General features: G+C 40.7%; 1 protein-coding gene across 2 annotated transcripts in view; it reads right to left on the bottom strand.

Moving 5' to 3' along the window:
* LOC138974144 (uncharacterized) overlaps window positions 1-25,942 on the bottom strand; it is a 59,857-nt gene extending 33,915 nt beyond the window's left edge. The window contains exons 1-5 of one of the 2 annotated variants that reach the window (XM_070346834.1): window positions 25,563-25,942; window positions 19,530-19,952; window positions 15,631-15,749; window positions 9,223-9,508; window positions 7,712-7,747 (exon numbers count right to left, since the gene is read on the bottom strand). In XM_070346834.1, the coding sequence (XP_070202935.1) occupies window positions 7,712-7,747; window positions 9,223-9,508; window positions 15,631-15,749; window positions 19,530-19,952; window positions 25,563-25,617 (919 nt within the window). In that variant the 5' untranslated portion in view covers window positions 25,618-25,942. The remainder of the gene's footprint in view (window positions 1-7,711; window positions 7,748-9,222; window positions 9,509-15,630; window positions 15,750-19,529; window positions 19,953-25,562) is intronic. The other variant, XM_070346833.1, reaches the window with a different exon arrangement.
* Between the last annotated feature and the right edge of the window lie 469 nt (window positions 25,943-26,411).

Below are 26,411 nucleotides of genomic sequence, written 5' to 3'. Positions count from 1 at the left end.
TAAGTACCTCTGATGAAGGAGTATGACTGAAGGGCAACACACTGTGGGTGGCAATCTCGGCTAAGTACCTCTGATGAAGGATTATGACTGAAGGGCAACACACTGTGGGTGGCAATCTCGGCAAATAAAGGGAGGGAAGGGGGTTGGGAGAGTTCACCCCCACCCCAACTGCCTTTAAGGCATGAGGATGGCAAGTGGGTTAGTTCTGTAAGTTTCTTCCATTTATTAAACACAAGATAAGTCCTACTTTTCTTTTCATGAATCAGAGAAAGCAAAAACAAAAACTACTTCAAGTTCAATAATTAAAAAACAAATCTACACACGCTCTGACACAGAAAGTGATAGACACACATTAGTTAGGTCCTCTTCCAAACAGAGTATATTGCATTTCATTAAAAACATTAAAAGGTACCCTACATTTCAAAAGCAGAATAATATTAACAAAATAAGTCAATAGTCATGTCAAGATATATAATGTGTAAAATGCAACGTTCAACGGTTTAGCAGCAGTGAAGGTCATACTCTGAGCAGCTAAAGTGCAGGGAATGCGTACAATCTTATGATTGACATGCAATATTTCAACATCAGTGCACCATACACAATTTACATGTGAACAGCAATGCTGCAACTCTTCCTCAGTATGAAAAGACGCATGCAAGCGCGGTTTCAGTGTTTCTGTAACTAATTCATGTGCAGTAAACTTTAGAAGCTGATAAGCCACCATGTCTGGGGTGTTACTTAAAATCCCATTTCAGGTCATTTCACTTTCTGACATTTTTGAGAACGCAAACACATCCAACGCTCAGTATTCAGCCTTTCATAGCTTTTTGTCTGTCATGCCTCAAAGTGTCTCTTAGTTAAGTTTAAAAATCAACAGATTAATTTTCTAGTAAATGTTTGGTTTTATTTTAAATTAGCAGCTACAACAACATAATTCATTAATATTTAGAATAAAACACTGCCACATGCAAGACAATTACTGAATTAGAAGGGAGGAGAGAATTTGAATGTCCTGCCAAGTCTAACTGGTTCCATGTGTGAAAATGTGATGGAATTGCTATTCAAGTAATTCCTTAAAGTTACGCTAAATTTCATTCAAAGGTACACATAACTTTTTCTCTTGTGTAAAAAGAAAATATTAGCTCAAGCTGCCACAGTGCACATGTACCATTAATTAACATGTGTGAGATTCAAGTGTTTACTTTCCCTTTAGTAGGTTACTTTATGCTCAGAGTGCAACACAAAAATTAAAAGACAAATGTACACTGATTCAAAGGTCACAGCAGAATCAATGACCTTAATATTATAGACTCAGGACTTGCTCACAAGTCCCCTATTATAGAGCATAAGGGTAAACAAGTTATGGCGAGATTTTTAAAAGCTAGAACCAAACTATGCTTTAAAAAAAAACCTGTGATGTTAATACGAAGATGTTACAAGCAGCTGCCCAAAACATGTACGTAAGGCACACATGATACAGAAAGAATCCTGTACTTTCGGGACTATAAGGCGCTTCCTTCTAAAGGGCGCAACCCCCATTTTTTAGGTAAAATTGAGAAAAAACATCACATTAGGCACTTCCGGTCTATACAGCCGCACATCAAAGGAAGAATACAGAGTGGAAATATTTGTGTCAGTGTGTGCAGCGAGATCAAAGACAGGTCCATTGTGATAGCCGGGTGGCCTTGTTTACAGACACTGACCTTTTTCCCCCGGATCAATGACCCAGTTTTAGCTATGAGAGGTGGTTCCTCTTTCATATCTGAGAGAGGAAACTTTTTCTGCACAGGGTCAGTGACTGAGTTTAACCTATGGGGCATTCTCTTTGATGTTGAGGATGGCATTAGTGTTAGTTCTGTAAGTTTCTTCCATTTATTAAAGACAAGATTAGTCCTGTCTAACTTTGTTAGACTACTTTTCTGTTCCATCAAACAAAGCACAAACAAAAATAACATCTATAAAAGAAAAGCCATATAATAAAACAAATTATGACACATACACACAAACAGTCAAAGTGACACCGACTGACAGAAAATGATAGGCACACACATAGTTGGGCGGGGATATAGCTCATAGAGGTTGGCGTCAAAACCAGTTGTCACTACCGGCGTGGGTTCGATCCCCACATTCCGCAAGGAATACATTTCCAAGAGTCAACTTTGTGCAGACTCTCCTCGGTGTCCGAAACCCCCGTATGCACACATGCGCACAATAAAGAATCAAAGTTCACAGTGAAATTCTCAGGGCTTGGAAACATGAATACTCATTTTCAGGAGAGAGAAAAACCCTAAATGGGCAGCTCCATTTCCCCAGTTTGTTTGTTTGTTCGTTTATGGGCTGAAACTCCCACGGCTTTTACGTGTATGACCGTTTTTACCCTGCCATTTAGGCAGCCATACGCCGCTTTCGGAGGAAGCATGCTGGGTATTTTCGTGTTTCTTCTTCTTCTTCTTCTGCGTTCGATATTTTCGTGTTTCAATAACCCACCAAACTCTGACATGGATTACAGGATCTTATTCGTGCGCACTTGGTCTTGTGCTTGCGTGTACACACGGGGGTGTTCGGACACCGAGGAGAGTCTGCACACAAAGTTGACTCTGAGAAATAAATCTCTCGCCGAACGTGGGGACGAACTCACGCTGACAGCGGCCAACTGGATACAAATCCAGCGCGCTACCGACTGAGCTACATCCCCGCCCCATTTCCCCAGTGAGAAAGCAGCCCGAATTTGAATGAGGGTAACCTCACAGGACTAAGAAATGTTATCCCTTATCCCCCTCGTCATTCCAAAAGCAGAATAATATTGCCAAGATAAATAATGTGTAAAGTAGATCGTTCAACAAGAGTTTAACAGGAGCTAAATTGCAAGAAATGATGATTGAATGACATGCTGGTATTAATCATAATAGACATGCAATATTTAGAGATCCATACAACTTTTTTTACATTTACATCAGCCAACTGTCCACCCATATGTACTCGATGCATGCAATCCCAGCTTCAGTGCTTTTATATCACTCATGTCCATTAACCTAAGCTGACATTTTGTCTGGGATATTACTTGAATTAAAAATCACAATGAAAAACTGCAAAATAACAAATGAACCCCTGAGTATTCACATTTGCAGCATTCAAGTAAATGTCATTTTGAATTCAATAAAAGTTCAAACACACTAAACCATTGGATGGACTTTTCACTGTGGTACATACATTTACAGGAATCTCCAAAATAATTGCCAGCTCAAAAGTACAAAAAAGTACACACAAGCACACGCACACACACACAGTGCAAAGTGAACCTAAGACGGACACAAACCAATGTTGACAATGACAGTTCATCCTGACTTTATCACGCATGATCAGGATCATGAGTGACACAAAACAACAGTGCTGATTCAGAAGCATGTGTCAGGGTTGACTCATCCCACGCTTGACTTTTTGGCTGGTAACTTCTTGTTTGAGCTCTCATGGTGGAGCAAACTTTGAGGGACGGAGGGGTCGAAAAAATGAAGGCCTCGACAGAAGTTTGAACCTACGACCTCGAGATTTCAGGGACAATGTCATAACCACTAGGCTAGTGCACCAGTGGTGGAAAAAAGATGAAAAAGTTACGATTTTCTTTTATGCTTCCTGTGGAATTTTCATTTAAGCGCTGCAAAATTTCAAAATTGCATAAACACACAAGTCGCTGTTACATGACATTCACGTCACATGTAATGCCTGTGACATTTCAATTTGCAAGTAAAGTAAAAGAAGTGTAATTGAATCATGACAAACCTCTTTGCAGTAACAAACAGCTATCAAAGAAATAGTTATATTCACTCCTGAGCAAAAGACGGATAGAGGTATAAAACAGAATAGCATCAAATAAAATTGTATATTTTCCTTTTTTCATCCAAGTGGTGCAGTAGCCTAGTGGTTGGCCCTAAAATCTCAAAGTCCCAGGTTCAAATCTCTGTCGAAGAATTCATTTTTTCCCCTTGATCAAATAAAGTTTGTTCCTCAGTGAGAGCACAAAACAGGAAGTTACCAGCCCAAAAGTCAGACGTGGAATGATGCCATTTAAGGTCATGCAGGCAGTGAAGGTCGGGTTTTACTTTCACATCGCTTTTAAAATATTTGTGTACAAAATTTGGTAAAGGATTCTAACTTTTTAAATATATATAGGCCCCATCTAGTCATAAATACACAGCGATGTTTCAGCAGTGTACCCAGCTACCAAGAGAACTCGGTGGAACGTGTTGCATTGTGACAGCTATAGCCTTGAATTCAAACCATCTGAGTGCTTGTAAGTTTTTGTCAGTAAATTAGATCATTAAAACCCGACCTTCAAAAACAGTGTCTGAAAAGAGAGAGGTCTTAAATTGGGGGGGGGGGGGGGGAGGGGGGGGAGAGGGGGGTCTTAAAAACCTTCTAGTGCTATCACGGAATCAGAGGGACTGTTGTCTATCTGCGATCTCTCTCAGTAAACAGATTCTGCAATTTGATGGCAACTGACAATTAACATTCCCTGAAAAATTCCTGTGAAATTGATTCATAATCACCGACACTTATTTCTAAGCCTGATCATATAATTGCAGCCACCACAACATTTGTATCAAAAATGTGTGTCACATTGCTGACTGACAGTATTAATTATTATGCAAGGGCAGTAATTGTGTGCAAGGGCAGTAACTCTGGCATTTGAATAAAAAGATAATTGTTTGGGATAATTGAAATGGTGGATGGATTATCAGATTTGAAATATTGTAAAGTTAATTATGTTTAAATTAATTGAATTAATGGCATGAAGGAAAATTGGGGTGAGTAATTATTGTATTTTCAGGTATTGTTACCTACTGTTAGAGTTGTTTGATTGATTTTATAGTTACGAGTTGGTCGCATTTTTATGGTGCTAGTTTTTAGCCAGAGTTTTCCCTTTTATCCTCCATTGTATTTTTGGAAGTGCTGCCAGACTTTGGGCTGTTTGGGATTTGGAAATTTGTGTGATCCTAAACAAGGGTTACCGTTTTTTTCCTCCTATGTTCTAGTCTTGGTTTTGTGCTGCGATTTTAGTGTAACTCGTTGTCCTTGTTTCGGTTGTCTCCCCTTTTTTGTATTAAATCATACTTTTTATTTGTACTTTTGTTGCGTTCGGTGAACATATAACGTAAATGTGATTAAATTGAAAAGAAAGAATCACTGAGTTTTAGACTTGTTATTTTGACTGTTGTTTATTGTGTCAGAAATATCTCACCCTGAACCCAACCTATTCCCACTTAATTACACCCATTTCGTGGCAGGTTACAATATCATCATGAAATAACTCTACATGTTATTATTGAGTTAAAAATGTCTTTGTGACAGCAGCAATATTAACAGCTATTGTGTTTTCAGCGTAGCAATAGCTAGGGCCCGATATTTAAACGAGACAAGTATAATGCCGACGAGTCGAAGACGAGTCGCATTATACTTGTTCGAGTCTAAATATCGGACCCTATTGCTACGATGAAAACACAATAGCGTTTATATAGCTATTCTGACATTAAATTCTGTGTTAAAATCATGTTTTTGTCAGCAACAAGTACCAGAATGGTCCATGTGGTTGATTGCACAGACGACAGTTCCCTTTCCGCATGAAGCCACGGAAATAACCGAACATTGAAAAACCCACGGACATGTATTACGGAGAAAACTCGAGATAACCGGATGTTTAGCATTAAGTCAATATGCTAGGAATCATATGACGTCATGACGTATCATGCTTGCCTACGTATATTGTATGTTCGAAAGTCTGACTTCTGTTGGGAATTCGCGTGGTGAAGACTGCGGTAAATCTGTAGATGATAAGAGAACAAGGATTGTCTCAGAAGAAACGACTAAATGTTTCAGACCGGTAACTTCTTTCAACATTGCACTATACAATGGACGTTCTATGTGACAGGAGAGTTTGCTGATTTTGTGTTAAACATTGGAGAGATCATCTGCTAGAATCAGAGATAGGTCGCTTCAGATTGCAGCTTCTGGAAATTTGCAAGGTTTGTTGCCTGTTAAAGAACTGGATTTTACACGTAATGTATGTCATGTACAGTAAGCAACAACAAAAACACACACAAAGCAAATGGCATCGTCTGTCGACTAAGTCACAGAAACAAACCTGGCGAGGTATGCGTGTACTTTATACACGTGGAAGAAACCGGAACCATGCGTCTTTGTTATTGATAATATGCTTTTGGATATTGAGAAAAATGGCCGACTTCCATAGCATTATGCTTTGATGATCGGAAGAGACCATCCAATCACAGCCCCCGAATTCCGCCACGTGTTCATCAGAATAGCTATATACATGTTTCATTCACAACTGACCCACTATGAGAACTGAGCAGCATGCAAATGCTGACCCCCAAAACTTACTACAGGTACAATGATCCTGGGTAACTTAAGCCATACAATAATATATTTTTGCAAGCATTGCCAGTATTCTTACGTATGACAGTAGCTGCACCTAAAACAACCACAAGTTCTATCTGATTAGCAACCATAATATATATTATATATATTTCATTAAACTGGCTGTTACTTCTACTGAAAACAAGGAAGAAGAATCTGGGACTATATTCATTGAGGTAAATTTTACTGGTATAAATAAACGAAGGCATGTTATTGTGAATAATGATTACACAGTTATGATTTAAAGTATGCAGGTATAGAATTAAAATAAAACAACAACACAGGAAAGACTGGTGACCATTTTAGAACAATCCACTATGACAGTTTTGCAGACGTTAAAACTCCTAACAACTGCAAATATTAAAAGCCACCACACAGAGGTGCTAGACAGCAGCAAAAAGCAATATCCCGAACATGGCATTAAAAAACAAAAAGATAGAAGAGATTTAAGTGGGAGTGACAGTTTTCTCCCTCCAGTCAGTCATATGTTTAATTGGTAGACTTTATTCGGGATAATACTCAAAGACGCGACTACTGTGGTACAAAAACACAAATACTTCACAATCACAATTACAGATAAACAGACTTACGGGTGTTATTACCTGAAAATGAAGATGAGGATAGATAATAAATACAGGTGATCGCAAGTGACAATGAACTATTAAGTTGGAAGCTGAATCATTTTTTTTAAATTTTAAATTGGCTCAAATAAACATGCCCAACCTAAAGAAAACCACTTCTCATACTCAAATAAAATTAAAGCTGTTATCAATGAACACAAAAAATCTATCCTAAAATTTCCACTACGCATATATATAAAGCAGTCAGGCTCTTCTTGAATCGTTACATGTGTCCAGGTGAACACATGATCTCAAAGCATGTAAGTTTAAAAAGCCTTCAAGTGAACCAAGTGCGTGGCCAGAATGTACACACAAGTAGCACTACAAGTGGCTGTCACAGCGTCAGTGACACTACAAGTGGCTGTCACAGCGTCAGTGACACTACAAGGATGACTCCACAGACTGTACATGAATCTGGTACTCAACCTGGTACTCAACCAATCCCTACAAAATCTTACCTCTCGCTGACCAAAGATTGACCAGCTTCCATTCCAAATTATGTCTTGCACAGAACTTTTTTTAAAAGAGTCCAATCTAACAAATTACCTGGCTAGCCATGCCAAATTACCAAGGCAAAAAATTCACTGATGCACAGAATTGCTTTAAAAAAGGTGCAAATAGCGAAATATTCACAGAAGCACACACACACAGGAAACACTCACCACCAGTAGAAGGGCCTGGGGTTATAGGGGCAACACCTGCACACGAAAAAGGTTATCAAAACGGTATTCAATGGTGATATCTTTCTTCTCGTGATAAAGCATATTAACGTTCACAATTCTCCCATGTCATGTGCCATTTAAGATCACACCTGGAACAATGTTTTACCCTTTGTCACTCAATGCCTATAGTTTTCTCTCACACCTGAACATATTGACTGTCACCGAGTTAAATCCCCCAGCCCCACAAACAGAACCAGATCTAGGCAAATACTGTATGTACGTGCCCCACACATACAGAAAAATATAAGACTAAACAAAATTCTATGTTGTTGATTTTCCGACCAGCATTATTTTTTTTCATCTCAACCCTTGTTGTGTTTGGTGAATTGACCCCTAGTCTCTTTCTCCCAGGCTGAACCCTGTAGCATGACACTGAGACCTCCCTTGTTGTGTTTGGTGAATTGACCCCTAGTCTCTTTCTCCCAGGCTGAACCCTGTAGCATGACAGTGAGACCTCCCTTTAAAGACCCCCCCCCCCCCCCCCAATTTAAGACCTTAGTTTTTCAAATGTTCTGTTGCTTACCTATGCAAATTTTCCCCCGAATTTATGACTCCCTCCTTTTTATTTAAGTCCTGATTTTCTCAGATTATTTTGAGAACAGAGGAACTCTCCTTGTAAGACTCCCTCCCTGTCAAGACCTTGTCTTTTGCAATGTTTTTCTTCATAACCTCTGTAAATCATTTTAAGACCTCCTCCCTGTCAAGACCTTGTCTTTTGCAATGTTTTTTCTTCATAACCTCTGTAAATCATTTTAATACCTTCTCCCTGTCAAGACCTTGTCTTTTTGAATCTTTTTCTTCATAACCTCTGTCAATCATTGTAAGACCTCCTCCCTGTCAAGACCTTGTCTTTTTCAATCTTTTTCTTCATAACCTCTGTCAATCATTGTAAGACCTCCTCCCTGTGAAGACCTTGTCTTTTGCTATGTTTTTTTCATAACCTCTGTAAATCATTTTAATACCTTCTCCCTGTCAAGACCTTGTCTTTTTGAATGTTTTTCTTCATAACCTCTGTCAATCATTGTAAGACCTCCTTCTTGTCAAGACCTTGTCTCTTTGAATCTTTTTCTTCATAACCTCTGTCAATCATTGTAAGACTCCCTCCCTGTCAAGACCTTGTCTTTTGCAATGTTTTTCTTCATAACCTCTGTACATCATTTTAATACCTTCTCCCTGTCAAGACCTTGTCTTTTTGAATGTTTTTCTTCATAACCTCTGTCAATCATTTTAAGACCTCCTTCCTGTCAAGACCTTGTCTTTTTCAATGTGTGTCTTCATAACCTCTGTCAATCATTGTAAGACCTCCTTCCTGTCAAGACCTTGTCTTTTTCAATGTTTTTCTTCATAACCTCTGTCAATCATTTTAAGACTCTCTCCATTTTAAGACCTGATACTCTCATAATATTAGAGGTCTTAAAAAGGGGTTCCACTGTACTGCAATAAATCATTACCCGATTCTGTCACAGTGCCAACCTCGACCATTTGTGCATGATCCACACCCTGACTGGTGACGTCACGATTGTTGACGTAACAGCGGTACTGTCTGTTTGTATCGTCCAGAGTCAGATATCGTGTCAGAGTACTGGTCTGACGTTTGTAGCAATCACTGGTGGATGCCCCTAGCGGGTCCGTGACAATGTCCGTTGTAGGGTCACCAATAATACTGTAGTCCTGCCAGTTTTCAAATCCACTTGGGAAATTGGGATCTATTTGCTGGTACTGCCACACCCACTCAATCTGCAAAAGAGACGGCACACTATCCGTCATCATTAGCAAGAAAATGACATGAGGAGAAAAGACAACCCTTTGACCCTTCAACAGACTGCAGTCCCTTTCATCAACAGACATTCTTGGGCCATGCCGATTCTGTTTCTGCATTGCAGGTGGCCTGTTACGGACGCCCCCCCCCCCCACACACACACACACACACACTTACTGAGTTAGACTATACTGACCACTACATCGGGTTCTCAGTTTAGGCTCAAAGTGTAATGAACCCCCCTGGCAAACAACAAAACAGAAATTATGTCCCTTTATTTTTTACTTGGTTTAAACATAAGTTTATTTTAACAAAGGTTACAATCATGACATGTATACAAAGTTCACAGAAACAGCAACAAGCTAGAAGCTTATAGTGGTGTTCCTGCATGACAGTACAACATAAGGCGGTAACGGCTGAAAAATTTGTCTCAATAAACCAAATCTATTAATAACGTAATGAACGTTGCATAATGATGATAAAGAAAGACAGTAAAGGAAGGAAGGAGGGAAAGAAGATGAATAAAAGAAGAGGGATGGGTAGGAGATGTGCAGAAGTTAAAGTTGTTGTCCGGCTTGTAAAGCATTTATTCTGATTTACCCAAAGCGGCCTGAACGTTTAATGAGCGAGTGTACGGTGGAAAAAATTTTCCTGTTCAAATCTGTGGAATACTGTCTGTCTCCGTTTAAAAGGTGGGGGAGGTAAATTATGTGATTGGGGAGGGTACAGTTTAAATGAAAATTGAATGAAAATTGTACATCAAAACAAAAATCAGTTTTAGAATACATATATAATATTTATGGTGTTAGCGAGTAAGAGATAGGGCGGGAGAGAGGGAGGGAGGGAGGGGGAAAGTGAGAGAGAGGGGGAGAGTGAGAGAGAGAGAGAGAGAAAGAGAGAGAGAGAGAGAGAGAGAGAGAGAGAGAGAGAGAGAGAGAGAGAGAGAGAGAGAGAGAGAGAGAGAGAGAGAGAGATTATTTTTTACTTCAATTGGTTCCTAGCAAAGGCCAGTGATCGGGCTAGGTATTTTTCAAACCGGTATGACCATGAGCTGGCTACAAGGCTCTCACGAAAATCGGTAAGCTTGCCAAGGCAACCAGTAAAAGACAAACAATGACTTACAATACATTAAATCAATGTCAGTGATATGCGGACGTTTTTTCTGCCCCCCCCCCCTCAAAGCAACTGTCGCACAACTTGACAGTGACACATCAGCAGCCGCTGTGAGAGAGAGAGAGAGAGAGAGAGAGAGAGAGAGAGAGAGAGAGAGAGAGAGAGAGAGAGAGAGAGAGAGAGAGAGACTTCCGAAATAAAATAGGAAAGCAAATAGTAATCACGCAACTGGAAGACTTACTCACTAGTTACTTACTGTTACAGTTTCACTTTCGCCTAGTCTTTGTTGTCAACAAGTTTTCACGCGCAGAGCCAACAGCATTTCTATGACTTAGCGATTTTGAATGGTCTTCGAGAGATGAATGTTGAAAATTTCGACAACTTCTTGTGTAAACATTTTTTTGATGTGTTTTTTTGCAGTCTTCACAAAACATGAGAAAGTTCTCCCCCTCCCCCTCTGTCCGCAACCACATAAACTCTTTGCACCATTTTTCCTGAAATCGTTTGACAGTGGAAGATGCCGATGTTGGTTTCTTTGCCGCCGCTTGAGACTCGGGCTCTGCAGATGTACTAGGCCGTGAAGTACTTTCACTTTCAGTTCCTTCATTCAAAGGCCTTTTCTCACCTCTTGGGGGTAGAAAAGACAGTAAAGATCGTTGCTTCTTCATCACAATCCACTCGCCTCACAATAATCAACTGTATGTAGACAAAGATCTAAGCTGGTGTGAGTACGTGATTTCCCGGTATGATGCTATGTCGGCTAGATAACATAAACTGAAAGATTTTACGATGGACCGGGAACCGAAAGAAATGGCGCGAAAAGTATGATGTCTGATTTTTGACGTCATGTTCGACACCTTGACATCAAGTGTCATCAATGGAGACATAATCGCAACATTGTAGCGCTGTCACAACAAGCCATCCAAATCTCTCTCTCTCTCTCTCTCTCTCTCTCTCTCTCTCTCTCTCTCCCTCTCGTACTGACAAACGATTTTTGTAATTACTACTTTTTTTTTTTACCGGTCAAACCAAATAACAATCGGTACGTCTGACCGACATCCACTTTTTTTTCCGGTATTGGCGAATCTTAACCGGTAAAATGCCGGAAATTATCGGTAAACGCGATCCCTGAAAGGCTGCCCCCATTTATGTTTTGGGGACCTTGGTTGCGTAGGAATTGTGTCACTGTAGCAGTTCTCTCTGATACAAAGGCCCAAAGTTGCCGTAACCCAAAATGTGATTTACTTCTGTTTAGTCATTTTGTGTAAGGTCAATCAACATTAAAGACTGAAAGCCAAAGTATGACAGCCCTGACCCCAACCCACCCTCCTCTTGTACTTGAAGGGTACACGTGCACCAAAGTTAACAAAGAGTCTGACACAACACCCCTCTCCCCGGCTGGTGCGACCCGGTCACTGACCCAAAGTCAATGTCTGTATCAAAAAGCTGCTACATTCAGTAGAACTAATTTAAGAAGGTACCCAATGGTGTGTTGATGGGTTGCTCATTGCCGGTGTCACGAACTGAAAACTCTGCCTGGACAATCCTTCTCATTGCGGTCAATACGCATGCGCTAACATGGGGAGATTAATCAGGTCATGAACAACCTAACCCTATCCCTAACCCTAATCCTAGGTTCGTTTGGTCAAAGGGTCGCATTTTTTAAGTCCAAGATTGGCGCATGCGCATTGACCGCAATGAGAAGGATTGTTCAGCAGAGGTTTCAGTTAGTGACACTGGGTAGATTTGATTGGTCTCCAATTTTGCTGTCTGAATTTGGCAGGTGGTGGCTCACAAGCAGAACATTGCTGTTGAGAACTTTGTTTGTTTGTTTGCTTAACGCCCAGCCGACCACGAAGGGCCATATCAGGGCGGTCTGTTGAGAACTATTTTTAAGCTAAGTAAATGTAGCCATACAGCCCGGAAAGTGGCGAGTAGAATCAATCAATCAATCAATGAGTCTTATATCGCGCATATTCCGTGGGTACAGTTCTAGGCGCTCTGCAGTGATGCCGTGTGAGATGAAATTTTATACGGCCAGTAGATTGCAGCCATTTCGGCGCATATTTACCTTTCACGGCCTATTATTCCAAGTCACACGGGTATAGGTAGACAATTATTAACTGTGCCTAAGCAATTTTGCCAGGAAAGACCCTTTTGTCAATCGTGGGATCTTTAACGTGCACACCCAATGTAGTGTACACGGGGGGAGGTTCGGACACCGAAGAGAGTCTGCACACAAAGTTGACTCTGTGAAATAAATTTCCGCCAAACCTGGGATCGAACTCACGCTGACAGCGGCCAACTGAATACAAATCCAGCGCGCTACCAACTGAGCTATATCCCCGCCCATGTAACTGGTAAGTAGAAATGTTCATCTACTTGCCAAATACGTGTAAAGTTGCTGAAACAAATTGTTGGTTTGGCTAGTTAAGTCAGCTCTCTGGCGAGTACATTTTCAGAATCACTAGCTGAAGGCTAGTGCGCCATTTTTTGTAACTTTGAGGGCTGCCTTACATGAAAGGTATCTGCTCATGGCCGGCCATTGTAAGTTCTGCTGTAGTAGCAAACCGCGCCCATAATCAATTCAATGCCCTGAAACTGTATGATCATCCGTCCGCAAATTACTGGCCTAAAGTTTTGCACAAGAACTTATTTCTCTCAGTCTTAAAGCTGTGCTACCAAAACAAGGCAAATTTATCATTATCTTAAATATAATTAAGTAGATGTGCAACGCCAAGGCACTGCATACCCCAGCGAAAGACAAACCTCTCTCTCTCTCTCTCTCTCTCTCTCTCTCTCAAACACACACGAACACACACACACACACACATACCCCAAGTTACACACGTGCACACATACACACTCACTCACTCACTCTCTCACACACACTTCATACACACAAACACACCCCCATACGCACATATAAACAAACACACATACACACACATACACTTACGCACACGTACAAACACACACACACCCACCCAATCTCCGTCTCTCTCTCTCTCTCTCTTATACAAACAGACACACACCCACACCCACACACACCCAACTTCATAGACACAAAACACACACACATACGCACACATACACACACTCACTCACACGCACTCACTCACTCTCTCACAAAAACTTCATAGACACAAAACACACACCCATACGCACATATGGACAGACGGACATACACACCTTTACAAACAAACATACACGCACACACATACATTTATGCACACACACACACACCACACTCACACACACACACAAATACACAGTGACACACACACACCCCACACACACACGAGTACAGACTCATACACGCGTGCGCACACACACGAGTACAGACTCATGCACGCGTGCGCACACACACACACACACAAATACACACACACTCACACACACACACGAGTACAGACTCATGCACGCGTGCGCGCACACACACACACACACACACTCACACGAGTACAGACTCATGCACGCGTGCGCACACACAAATACACACACACACACACACTCACACACACACACACAAATACACACACACACCACACACACACGAGTACAGACTCATGCACGCGTGCGCACACACAAATACACACACACACACACACACACACACTCACACAGACTCATGCACGCGTGCGCACACACACACACAAATACACACACACACTGACACACACACACACACACACACACACACACACACACAAACAGTAACACTAACACATGTGCACAAAATGAACACAAACACACACACCACGCGAGAGAGAAAGACTACAGGGAGGCATGACGTCATGATGCATTAATTGACGTCAAAGACTTTCGACCGTGAGGTATTCTTCTTACGCGAGCTTTATCCATAGACTTGGAAACTACGGAATTTCTACCCGTCCAAAGCGGCCTTGGGTGGCGTTTGCTAAAAAAATGGGGGCGCCAATTTTACCCACCGTATTTTTGTTAGTATGGTCCCAATTTTTGGTGAACTTCCATCTCCAACTGTGGCCCATTTTCGGGCACAAAGAATCCTTCTTTATCATGTATTATTCGGTATGCACATTTCTCAAATCGATTACAGTATAGCGTTCACGGGATACCTCCAGCTTCGCTGGGATTAAATGAGTGCATGTCAATTTCTTGTCAAGTTTTGCTATTGCACAGATCTGGTTCAGTATTCAGGAAACAGCCTCAGCGCCAAGTACTTGACTGCATGGTGGCGCTGTTTGTGCTGTAAGTCGCCCTAAATGCCATTCATGAAACACCGTTTCGACCCGCCAAAGTCACGTGACGGCTTTGAACTTTCAGGACCTACCCCATGGCGCTACAGTCGCTAATGGCATGATGCTTTTGATGTTTGGATGGCCATTCCCGCATGTGGTCTTATGCCATTGGACGCCTCCCTGACTGTGCTTATCTCGGCTAGTAAGAAGATATGGCGGTGTTTTCCTTTGATAAGGGGGTATGTGCGCATGCGTACAGAGCAAGAAGTGAGGTAACAACCTTGTTAGATAAAAGCCAGTTTAAATCAGAATTTAGATCCCTTTAGCTAAAATGACTCCAGCCGCTGAAGCCAACTTACATTATTTATTTCCCTGAATACAACTCCTGACCTCTGCACAAAGCTTGCAACACACAAGACTTGAGTACACAATCCTAAATGATAGTCATAGATGGATAAGGGTTGCATATCTCCCCCCCCCCTCCCTTTTTATTTTTAATATATTTTACTAATTCTTAAACCAAATACAGTGGTAGTGGTACCTGCGATGAATGGACAACCTTGGCATAAGCGAAACATGTCCTGGCATTGCAGGTGGTCTGTCATTGCAGGTGGTCTGTCGTGAGGTATATTTTGGTAGAGAAAATAGACAATGGGACAACAAAATGTGTCCTTTCACAGGAGGTGTTCTTGTATCAGGGGCATTGCATGGCAGGTACTACTGTGCTCAATTTTACTGGATGTTTAAGTTGTGTTAATCTAACTTACATTATTCTCGTTCACCACAGTGCCAACAACACCGTTGCAGAGTATGGTCAGTGTCTCGTTGACCTTCCAGCTGTTTATACCACTCGGATTTGCCGTCAGTGTTATGGTGCCAGGGCTCACTGTAAATAATATGACCAAAGATTACACAAATCAATAGACTTATCTCCTCATAAAACAGAACCAACAAGTCGCGTAAGGCGAAAATACAACATTTAGTCAAGTAGCTGTCGAACTCACAGAATGAAACAGAACGCAATGCAACGCAGCAAGACCGTATACTCGTAGCATCGTCAGTCCACCGCTCATGGCAAAGGCAGTGAAATTGACAAGAAGAGCGGGGTAGTAGTTGCGCTAAGAAGGATAGCACGCTTTTCTGTACCTCTCTTCGTTTTAACTTTCTGAGCGTGTTTTTAATCCAAACATATCATATCTATATGTTTTTGGAATCAGGAACCAACAAGGAATAAGATGAAAGTGTTTTTAAATTGATTTCGACAATTTAATTTTGAAAATATAATTTTTATATATTTAATTTTCAGAGCTTGTTTTTAATCCAAATATAACATATTTATATGTTTTTGGAATTAGAAAATGATGAAGAATAAGATGAACGTAAATTTGGATCGTTTTAGAAAAAAATTAAAAAAATTACAATTTTCAGATTTTTAATGACCAAAGTCATCAATTAATTTTTAAGCCACCAAGCTGAAATGCAATACCGAAGTCCGGGCTTCGTCGAAGATTGCTTGGCCAAAATTTCAATCAATTTGATTGAAAAATGAGGGCGTGACAGTGCCGCCTCAACTTTTACAAAAAGCCGGATATGACGTCGCGTAAGGCGAAAATACAACATTTAGTCAAGTAGCTGTCGAACTCACAGAATGAAACTGAACGCAACGCAACGCAGCAAGACCGTATACACGTAGCATCGTCACTCCACCGCCCGTGGCAAAGGCAGTGCCCGTGGAATTGACAAGAAGAGCGGGATATTCGTTGCGCTGAGAAGGATAGCACGCTTTTCTGTACCTCTCTTCGTTTTAACTTTCTGAGCGTGTTTTTAATCCAAACATATCATATCTATATGTTTTTGGAATCAGGAACCGACAAGGAATAAGATGAAAGTGTTTTTAAAACGATTTCGAAAAAAAAAATTTTGATAATAATTTTTATATATTTAATTTTCAGAGCTTGTTTTTAATCCGAATATAACATATTTATATGTTTTTGGAATCAGCAAATGATGGAGAATAAGATAAATGTAAATTTGGATCGTTTTATAAAATTTTTTTTTTTTTTTTTTACAATTTTCCGATTTTTAATGACCAAAGTCATTAATTAATTTTTAAGCCACCAAGCTGAAATGCAATACCGAACCCCGGGCTTCGTCGAAGATTACTTGACCAAAATTTCAACCAATTTGGTTGAAAAATGAGGGCGTGACAGTGCCGCCTCAACTTTCACGAAAAGCCGGATATGACGTCATCAAAGACATTTATCAAAAAAATGAAAAAAACGTTCGGGGATTTCATACCCAGGAACTCTCATGTCAAATTTCATAAAGATCGGTCCAGTAGTTTAGTCTGAATCGCTCTACACACACACACACACACACGCACAGACAGACAGACACACATACACCATACCCTCGTTTCGATTCCCCCTCGATGTTAAAATATTTAGTCAAAACTTGACTAAATATAAAAAAGGAAAAAAAACGTTCGGGGATATCATTCCCAGAAACTCTCATGTCAAATTTCATAAAGATCGGTCCAGTAGTTTGGTCTGAATCGCTCCACACACACGCACACACACTCACACACACACATTAGTCATTACTTGACTAAATGTAAAAAGAAGAAATGCACCACAAACGATGACTTTAACATCACACAGACTGCAAAGTCCCAGAAAATACCGTGGAACATGTTTAAAAGACACTTGCATGGCTTGCACAGTTGTAATCTTGCACAAAGTCAGTTTTTATCCTGCAAAACATATTGTTTTTTTTGTAATCTCTAAAACCTGTTAGTGTGCATGCCGATGTGGCATGCATTCACCTATTTTTTGTTGTAATTACGTTTGCTCAAGCCATGGCACGATGTAAAGGAAGTAAACCGTGTTTTTATTGTGGCACCTTGTTGTGACCTGTTTTTGTGGAGCGTAACTATTTTTACGTGTGAGACTCACGTGCTCCTTGTTGTGACCTGGTTTTGGTCGGAGCATTGCAAAACTGTGTCGTTTAGTTTTAGAACACTGTGAGATTCACGTGCTCTTTTCCGTGTCTTGATTTTGGGGTGAGCCCTGCTAAACTGCGTTGTAAGTTCTAGAATACGTGTGACTCACGTGTTTTTAGTTTTGTGATGTCAGCTAGTTCCTTGATCTTCTTTCTGTTAAATATACCGTTTTAAGTTTTGAGCATGCACGAAGTGCGTGATCGGTTACTGATTGGTTGTAAAATAGTAGTCTCACCCGATTCTGTCTTAGGAATGTTGTTGGTTGGTCAATACGGTGACCTTTGACTTTTGAATAACTATTCCATGTTAGGTTTTTGTTTCCATAAATACCACTGCTTGACTGCTTCTCTTCAGTCGATCTGAGGGTTTTAGGAAGTGTTTGGATTTTCGTTCTGTAAACGTATGAAGGTTAACAAGTGAACCAATGGAGTGTTTCTTGTTATGTTTTAACGTCAACGTAATGTTCTTGGAGACAGTTGTTTCTCAAGTGTGAATTGTTTTGTGCCCTTCGTTTGAGAGGCAACACGTTTTTGGTACTGCTGGTCAACCCACACAGCGCATAAGGTAATTTTGTTGTTACTTGTTTGTGTTGTATTTTGGTCGCCATTTTGTAATGACTTTGTGAGTTGTTTATGTATAACGTGAGTTGAAAGTCTGACTTGTTGTAGTGTTTCTTTATTGTGTGTTCAACTATTCTAGTCTTGTGAAACGTACAGCAATGGTTTGTAGACGCTAGAAAGTCGCTAATGTTTATGATAACTTGTGTTTTCTGTGGTTGACGAAGTTCGAAGTGAAACGTTTTCTCTGACTTATCCAGCCTTACGTTAAAGGAATTTAGGTAAAAGAGCTTGCGGTCTGTGGTGATCGTTTGTAAACGGGCTTATTTCTAATAACGCTATTGAGGGAAAGTGGATGAGTAAATATCTTGTTTGTGACTTTGATTAACGCAGGAACGTTGTCGTTAGGAGACTTTTTGGCATGACAGGTTGCTTTGTATTCCTGGCCTGATGAGTCAACGTTTTGTATTTTCCTGAAAGTAGCCATTTTGGATTTAAACGTATGTATGCTAAGTTTCTTGAGTATTCTTAGTGCTTATGGTATTGTTGAACGTAAGGAACGTAATTCTTTATTGTTGTTGAAGGACTAACCAACAAGTGTTTGGTATTTGTAACTTTCTTGTCTGTTTGTCTTCGCCTGTCTTGTGATTGTTTATTTTTTCCCGTTTTTGTTTCTCGTGTCTTGTTGATGCGTTTTTGATACCTTTGCCATGTCTAATACTTTGTTTTCTTTTCTCTTTTTCTTTCTGTTTAGTTTTTTTTACTGCAATACGTAGTACTGTAACTATATATATGCATTACTGATACCTAGTATCAGATGTAAATTAATAAACCAGTACTTTTGCGCGTTATCGCTTGTAAACCTGTGTTTGTCATTTCGTATGAACAATTCGTAGTACCAGCCTCGCACACGAAGGCGCGTACAGTTAGCAATATAGCACAGCAAAGGCTATAGTACTTAGATTTAGATAATTAGAATGTATAGTTCTGATGACTGAACTGTTTACAATAACCATATTCAATTCCAAGCCTAGTTACACACCAAAGCACCAGACATGCATACAAACAGAATCTTAACAATAAGAGATTTACTGGAAACTCCACTCACCTTTAATGGTCACATTTTTAAAAGATTCATAGTATTTAGTCTTAGTATTGCTATCCAGTGCAGTAGCGGTGCAGTAGTAGATGCCAGCATCAGCACACTTGGCCATGCTCATGGTGAGAGTGATGCTAGCTTCCCCAATACTGCCAGACACAGTGGCTCCCTGAAGTGACTGGAGCATCAAAGCTGCATTCCCTTGGTCTTGTGAGGACCTTGCTCCTACTACCAAAGTGCGGTCTGCATTAGGATCGTTGTCCAGCACTCGCTGAATGTTCATGACAAACAAATCTTCTCCCTGACCAAGTGAAGATGCTCTGCATTGGACAGTGACCTGCCCCCCTGTAGCATCCGACACATTGGGTGCCAGGCTCAGTGTTGCCGGGGTGATTGTGATCTGAGTGGGGCCATCAATAGTTTGACAACAACCTGCAACATATACAAGAAAACTCTTAGTCTTAGTTCTAAGCCAGAGAGAAAAACCTTCATTTTCACAAAAGGCCTAAGAGGAGATGAAACTATGTACACCAGCTTATATTACATCTTTTTGTTGTCTTACAGACCTCACTATTTGTCTGTGTGCACTCCAATACAATCAATGCTTGTAAAGCACTTGCCTCTGACACTTCACTGACAGTGACATACACGAATGGGAATACAAACAGAACACAAACAAAGCACTTGCCTGTGACACTTCACTGACAGTGACACACACGAATGGGAACACAATTCACAAGTTTGCTAGTAACTAACTAGGCATTAAACAAAAATTAAGCGTTTCCAGTTACCTGGCTCAGTGGCGGACCCTATTATTGTATGTCTGACCTTCGAACTTTCTTTACCCCCCCAAAAAAACCACAGATTTGTCTGACCTAATCAGGGAAGCTACTATTTTCCATGGGATTGGGACACAATTTGCACAAGTTCCGGCCGCTTACATTGAAATAATCAAATTAATAAAAAGCCACAAGTGTCTAGCTAAACAAAAAGAACCTGACTTCATTTCCCCAAATAATATATTGTAAAAATTAACAAACACCAAACACAAAAAAGTGATTGGATGGTCTCACACATCCCTATTGCGATCATCAAAGGATAACGCTACGGAAGTTGGTAAGTTCTTGCCGATATCCAAACGATATCAGCAATAACAAAGACGCATGGTTCCGGTTTCTTCTACGTGTATAAAGTTCACGCATACCTCGCCAGGTTTGTTTCTGTCCTAGTCGACAGACGATGCCATTTGCTGTGTGTGTGTTTCGTTGCTTACTGTACATGACATTATAATTACGTGTAAAATCCAGTTCTTTAACAGGCAACAAGCCTTGCAAAGTTCAAGAAGCTGCAATCTGAAGCGACCTATCTTTGATTCTAGCAGACGATCTTTTCAATGTTTAACAGAAAATCAGCAAACTCTCCTGTTAGATAGAAGGTCCATTGTATAGTGCAATGTTGGAGTGAAGTTACCGGTCTGAAACATTTAGTCGTTTCTTCTGAGACAATCCTTGTTCTCTTATTATTGTAAACATGTGAAATAATTCCTAACAAGGATTATTTCTTATTTTACACAGACTGTCCGTGGTAGCATTTATCTTTGCATTCAAGAGGTGACTAAAGTAAAAGGGACACAACTATGCTTATTATTTTGACATGTATTTCAGTGGGTTACTTCCCTTGACTTAAATTAACTACTTGTTGTCATGTTCTGGTAATTGCAATTATCAAGTTATAAAATAGAAGTAGTGATGAGAAAATTATTAGAAGTATCTGAAAGTCATTGGTTACATTTAAGGAATATTTAGATGTTGAAATTATATGTTTAACTATGAAGATATATTACTTATGATGAAACCACCTTCCAACTTTTTGAGTTCCCATGTCTGGAAGTGGGGTTTCTCTCTTTGATGGCATGATGTTCTGAGAGAGATGGCACCGGCTTCGGGTGGCTAGAACATGGGGATTAAAGTGTTCCTAATTCAGGTAAGAGACTGAAAATACTGTGGGAGATGATCACACAAACTGTTTATTTGTATTCTAATCCTATGTTCTTATTGTCAGGTTGTTTACTATTTACATTTGTTTTGTTATAGTGTGTTTATGAGTGTTATGCATTGTATTTTCAGGGGCACTTTTCCTACCTCCCCTTCAGAGCTGCCATGCTTTAAGTGTTTTAGTTTATGTTTTTTCCTCAAGTGTTTAGTTTCGCTAATAGTTATTGTGTTTTTACCGAAGTTGTGTATAAGAAAAGAAGTGTTAGTGAAAGTGAAGAAAAGGTAATAAATGTTTAAAGGTAAATTACAGTGTGTTGCCTTGACGACTGTGTAGTAGTGAACGTTGTTTGAGTGTTGATGTCGTGATAAGTAAAACTCAGTCTTTGTAGAGTAGACTTTTTTTCTAAGAAATCTCTTTTCCCGAACCCGACCTTATGTTCACTTAATACATTCCGGCGAAGTGACAAGGTTTAAATAAAATTGGCAATACGACTACTTGTAGTATTGGCAAGGTTTACATTATCTACAGATTTACCGCAGTCTTCATCATGCGAATCCCTAACAGAAGTCAGACTTTCGAACATAGAATACGTAGGCAAGCATGATACGTCATGACATCATATGATACCTAGCATACTGACGTAATGCTAAACATCTGGTTATCTCGAGTCTTCTCTGTTTACATGTCCGTGGGTTTTTCAATGTTCGGTGATTTCCGTGGATACATGTATGCGCAAAGGCATATGCGCACTATAACCGTCGTCTGCAATCAACGACATGGACCATTCTGGTAGTTGTTGCTGACAAAAACATGATTTTAACACAGAATATAATGTCAGAATAGCTATATAAACGCTATTTCGTGTGTTCAGCGTAGCAATAGGGTCTGATATTTAGACTGGAACAAGTATAATGCGACTCGTCTTTGACTCGTCGGAATTATACCTGTCTCGTCTAAATATCGGACCCTATTGCTACGCTGAAAATACAATAGCTGTTATTAGCGTTATAAAGTCATAGCTCTCAATCCACTGCAATCTAAGCCTCCGATTTGACAGAACCCGCTCTTATAAATGTAAGATATAGCTCAGTTGGATATGGGGCGGGGATATAGCTCAGTTGGTAGCGCGCTGGATTTGTATTCAGTTGGCCGCTGTCAGCGTGAGTTCGACCCCAGGTTCGGCGGAAATTTATTTCACAGAGTCAACTTTGTGTGCAGACTCTCTTCGGTGTCCGAACCTCCCCCCGTGTACACTACATTGGGTGTGCACGTTAAAGATCCCACGATTGACAAAAGGGTCTTTCCTGGCAAAATTGCTTAGGCACAGTTAATAATTGTCTACCTATACCCGTGTGACTTGGAATAATTGGCCGTGAAAGGTAAATATGCGCCGAAATGGCTGCAATCTACTGGCCGTATAAAATTTCATCTCACACGGCATCACTGCAGAGCGCCTAGAACTGTACCCACGGAATATGCGCGATATAAGACTCATTGATTGATTGATTGATTAAGCATAACTTATCATTTGAGATACCTTTGAAAAATCACGGAATGAACTGTAAAGATGTGTTTCATTTACATGGCTCTTTATTATAGAAGGAAAACATAGACACGTTTTTGATTCATTTGAAAATTAGGGGACAAACTCTGTCGGTGTAGACCATATCGCAGTATCGGTATTCCAAGCTCTCGCGAACTTCAGATCACAGCAAAGCATGTGGTACAGTGATCTCACATGAGCTACGAAAGCCGAGGTTTGAAATTCCAGCAACATTCAAAGCATAATAAAGAGCGTATCTCGCGAGAGCTGCTCAGATACCGAAAATACAATCAATCAATCAATGACGCTTATATCGCGCATATTCCGTGGGTACAGTTCTAGGCGCTCTGCAGTGATGCCGTGTGAGATGAAATTTTATACGGCCAGTAGATTGCAGCCATGTCGGCGCATATTTACCTTTCACGGCCTTATTCCAAGTCACACGGGTATGGTAGACAATTATTAACTGTGCCTAAGCAATTTTGCCAGGAAAGACCCTTTTGTCAATCGTGGGATCTTTAACGTGCACACCCAATGTAGTATACACGGGGGGTGGTTCGGACACCGAAGAGAGTCTGCACACAAAGTTGACTGTGAAATAAATTTCCGCCGAACCTGGGATCGAACTCGCGCTGACAGCGGCCAACTGAATACAAATCCAGCGCGCTACCAACTGAGCTACATCCCCGCCCCATGTATATTAGTATTAGCATTATGTATGCGTTTCTCGTCGACCCGATATTAATCAATTATGCTGAATTTTGGAACTCAATCCATTAATTAATATCACGATAAATATTCCTTCCTTTGAGTAAAGGGAATTGTAAGTTGTACTGAAAACAAAGTCAATTCAGGTTTCTGCAACAAATTCCTTAAATTCAACTTTCACACTTCTCCAGTTCTCGGATTTGACCCATATAATGATATATATGATATTGATGGTAATCTTGAACTTTCAGGGTTCGACACTAGCGGGGGCGGGGGGCGGAACGCCCCAGAGTTTTGTGTTCCGCCCCAATTATTGCCGAAGCTTGGGGCCCACTCCGCCCCAGGATAAATTCCAACAATGACAAACCGAAATTTCTAATGCCAGAGCCAATCACTAAAAATCGCCAGTCATAGTCGTCACTGAAATTTGCGTTACGATCAATGCCGCAGTCAAGAAGAAAAAAAACCCATTGAAATCGTCGAAGGACAATGCCGCAAGGGAAATAACTCCCAAATTGCGCTCTTTAGCGTGAGAGATAAGTATCGCCTTCAAATGCCAAACGCAAAATGTGGCGACACATCCCTGGTGTAAAAAGACCTGGAAATGAAGATGAAGAACAGGGTGGAGAGAAACGAAAAAAGGAGACCGATGCAGCCAAAAGCGTGAAGCTCTGTCGTAATTTCAATGTCAAATGGTTGAAAGAATTACCCTGGCTTCAGTACGATGAAGAAAAACAAACAATGCATTGCCGCACGTGAATAATGAGAGTGGGCCCCAGATTTTTGTTTTCCGCCCCAGCAATTTCCATCTCTGGGGCCAGTGTGGCCCCAGGCCAAATAAGTTAGTGTCGACCCCTGACTTTAGTGTGTTAAATTCATTGCTCAGAATTCAGAGGCATTCTTTACTTATTTTGGATAAAAGTCCCTGTAAACAAGCCAAAGAACATTTTTCGTGAAATTAATTGACGGATTGAGGTCAAAACCATTAAGAATATTGAATTAATTTGGTTGTTTGATCGACGAAAATGATGCAAAAATGCTTACGTTTTCAACCAAAGGAACATCATTAGCTAGAGTTAGGCCCCCTGTCGGATCGCATGGATAATTCCGTCTTTGACGCATGGAAACGAAATCGTACACCAAGGTACAGTTCATTCCGTGACATCAAAGGGATCTAAAATGACTTGTTATACTTAGTCTTACAAGTGCAGGTTCTGCAAATTCGGAGGCTTAGATACCTCTGAATTCCGAGCTATGAATTTAAACACACTTAAATTCAAGACTACCATATATTGATTATTGCGAAGCCGAAGATGACCAACAGTGGTTCCTGCAACGTAACGAATCCAGATCCAGATATCAGTTTCAGCATATATACATTTCGGTCCTTTTGCTTGCTCATTCATACTTATTGAACAATTGGCGGATCTATTAATTGTGCAACATTACTCAGTCTGTCATGGGGATTGACATTCAATTCATGATTCACTCACTTCCGGGTTTTTTCTCATGACAACTTATACGACACGGTTATCCACGACCCATGAGCCTCCTGTTTGGCCGTTCAGACGTTTTCATTGAATCATTCAAGGCAACGCCATAGGCTTCTAAAATACCAGTCTTTTCATCCCATTACGGACAAAATATGAGCAAATGCGCAATAAGAACACAACCCACAAGGTAAATTCAGAATTCCACAGTTGTTGTAAACAAGCACACACGCACCCCTCCTTTGTCGACACACACCTGTGCGCCATCAACATTTTGACAAGATCACAACGATTAAAGCTACTCACATTGCTGAACCAAAACCAGCACCAACGCCGCTATGAAGAACTGGTAAGAAGCCATTTTTCAATCCATGAAAAGTTTCGTGCTGAAGAAATGTAGCGTCGTCAGTTTACTCGAAATGGCGCTTGACAGGTACGAGCACACACCTGCGATGACCCACTTTGCTATGAATTCCTCCGCTGCGCGAGTGACACAGCATAGAGAGCCCAGTTCGAATCGTCGTGTACTATTTTTTCATATCACTCCGCATACGTACTTCTCCTGACGCTTTCAAAAAGTTCTTGGTCGCGCTGGAATTGACATTGAATAAATTTAGTTATATTCCGAATGGTGAAAAAGCAGAACATCTCTTAGAGTTTAAAATGATCTCCTCTCCACTGGACTTTTTTTGTGTGTGTGCGCAGGTATGATTTCGGGACACTACGCAGCGACACAGATACCGAACGTCCCGCCGTATTGCGACACAAATGACAGAGATTATTCAGAGTGTTCAGGGTTAGCGCTGGACTGTGCTCGGCCGAGAGTCAGTGTCTGGCGTGCTTCAGAGACTGCGGCCTGAGATTCGAAGAGTTGGACACGGTGTACCAGTTCTGGTAGTCTGTGCTGCAGCCATGCCGGACAACGCGTGAACAGTCGACCCCCCTCCCCCCCCAATTCCAGACTCAGGCATGGGAATTGTCCGCCGAAGGGCAAATTTCCGCCGAATTGTTTTTTTGTTCTGCCAGGGTTCATACGCTCCTTGAATCTCCTTGAATTTTCAACCCCCCTTTTCAAGGACCTTGAATCTCCTTGAATTTGGAGAAAATGGTCATTCTTGTGTTTAACCTCCTTGAACCTCCTTGAATTCTGAAGTG

The sequence above is a fragment of the Littorina saxatilis genome, linkage group LG8, assembly GCF_037325665.1.
Source record: "Littorina saxatilis isolate snail1 linkage group LG8, US_GU_Lsax_2.0, whole genome shotgun sequence".
NCBI classification, from domain to species: Eukaryota; Metazoa; Mollusca; class Gastropoda; order Littorinimorpha; family Littorinidae; genus Littorina; species Littorina saxatilis.
This window is presented reverse-complemented; position numbering and strand designations above follow the sequence as displayed.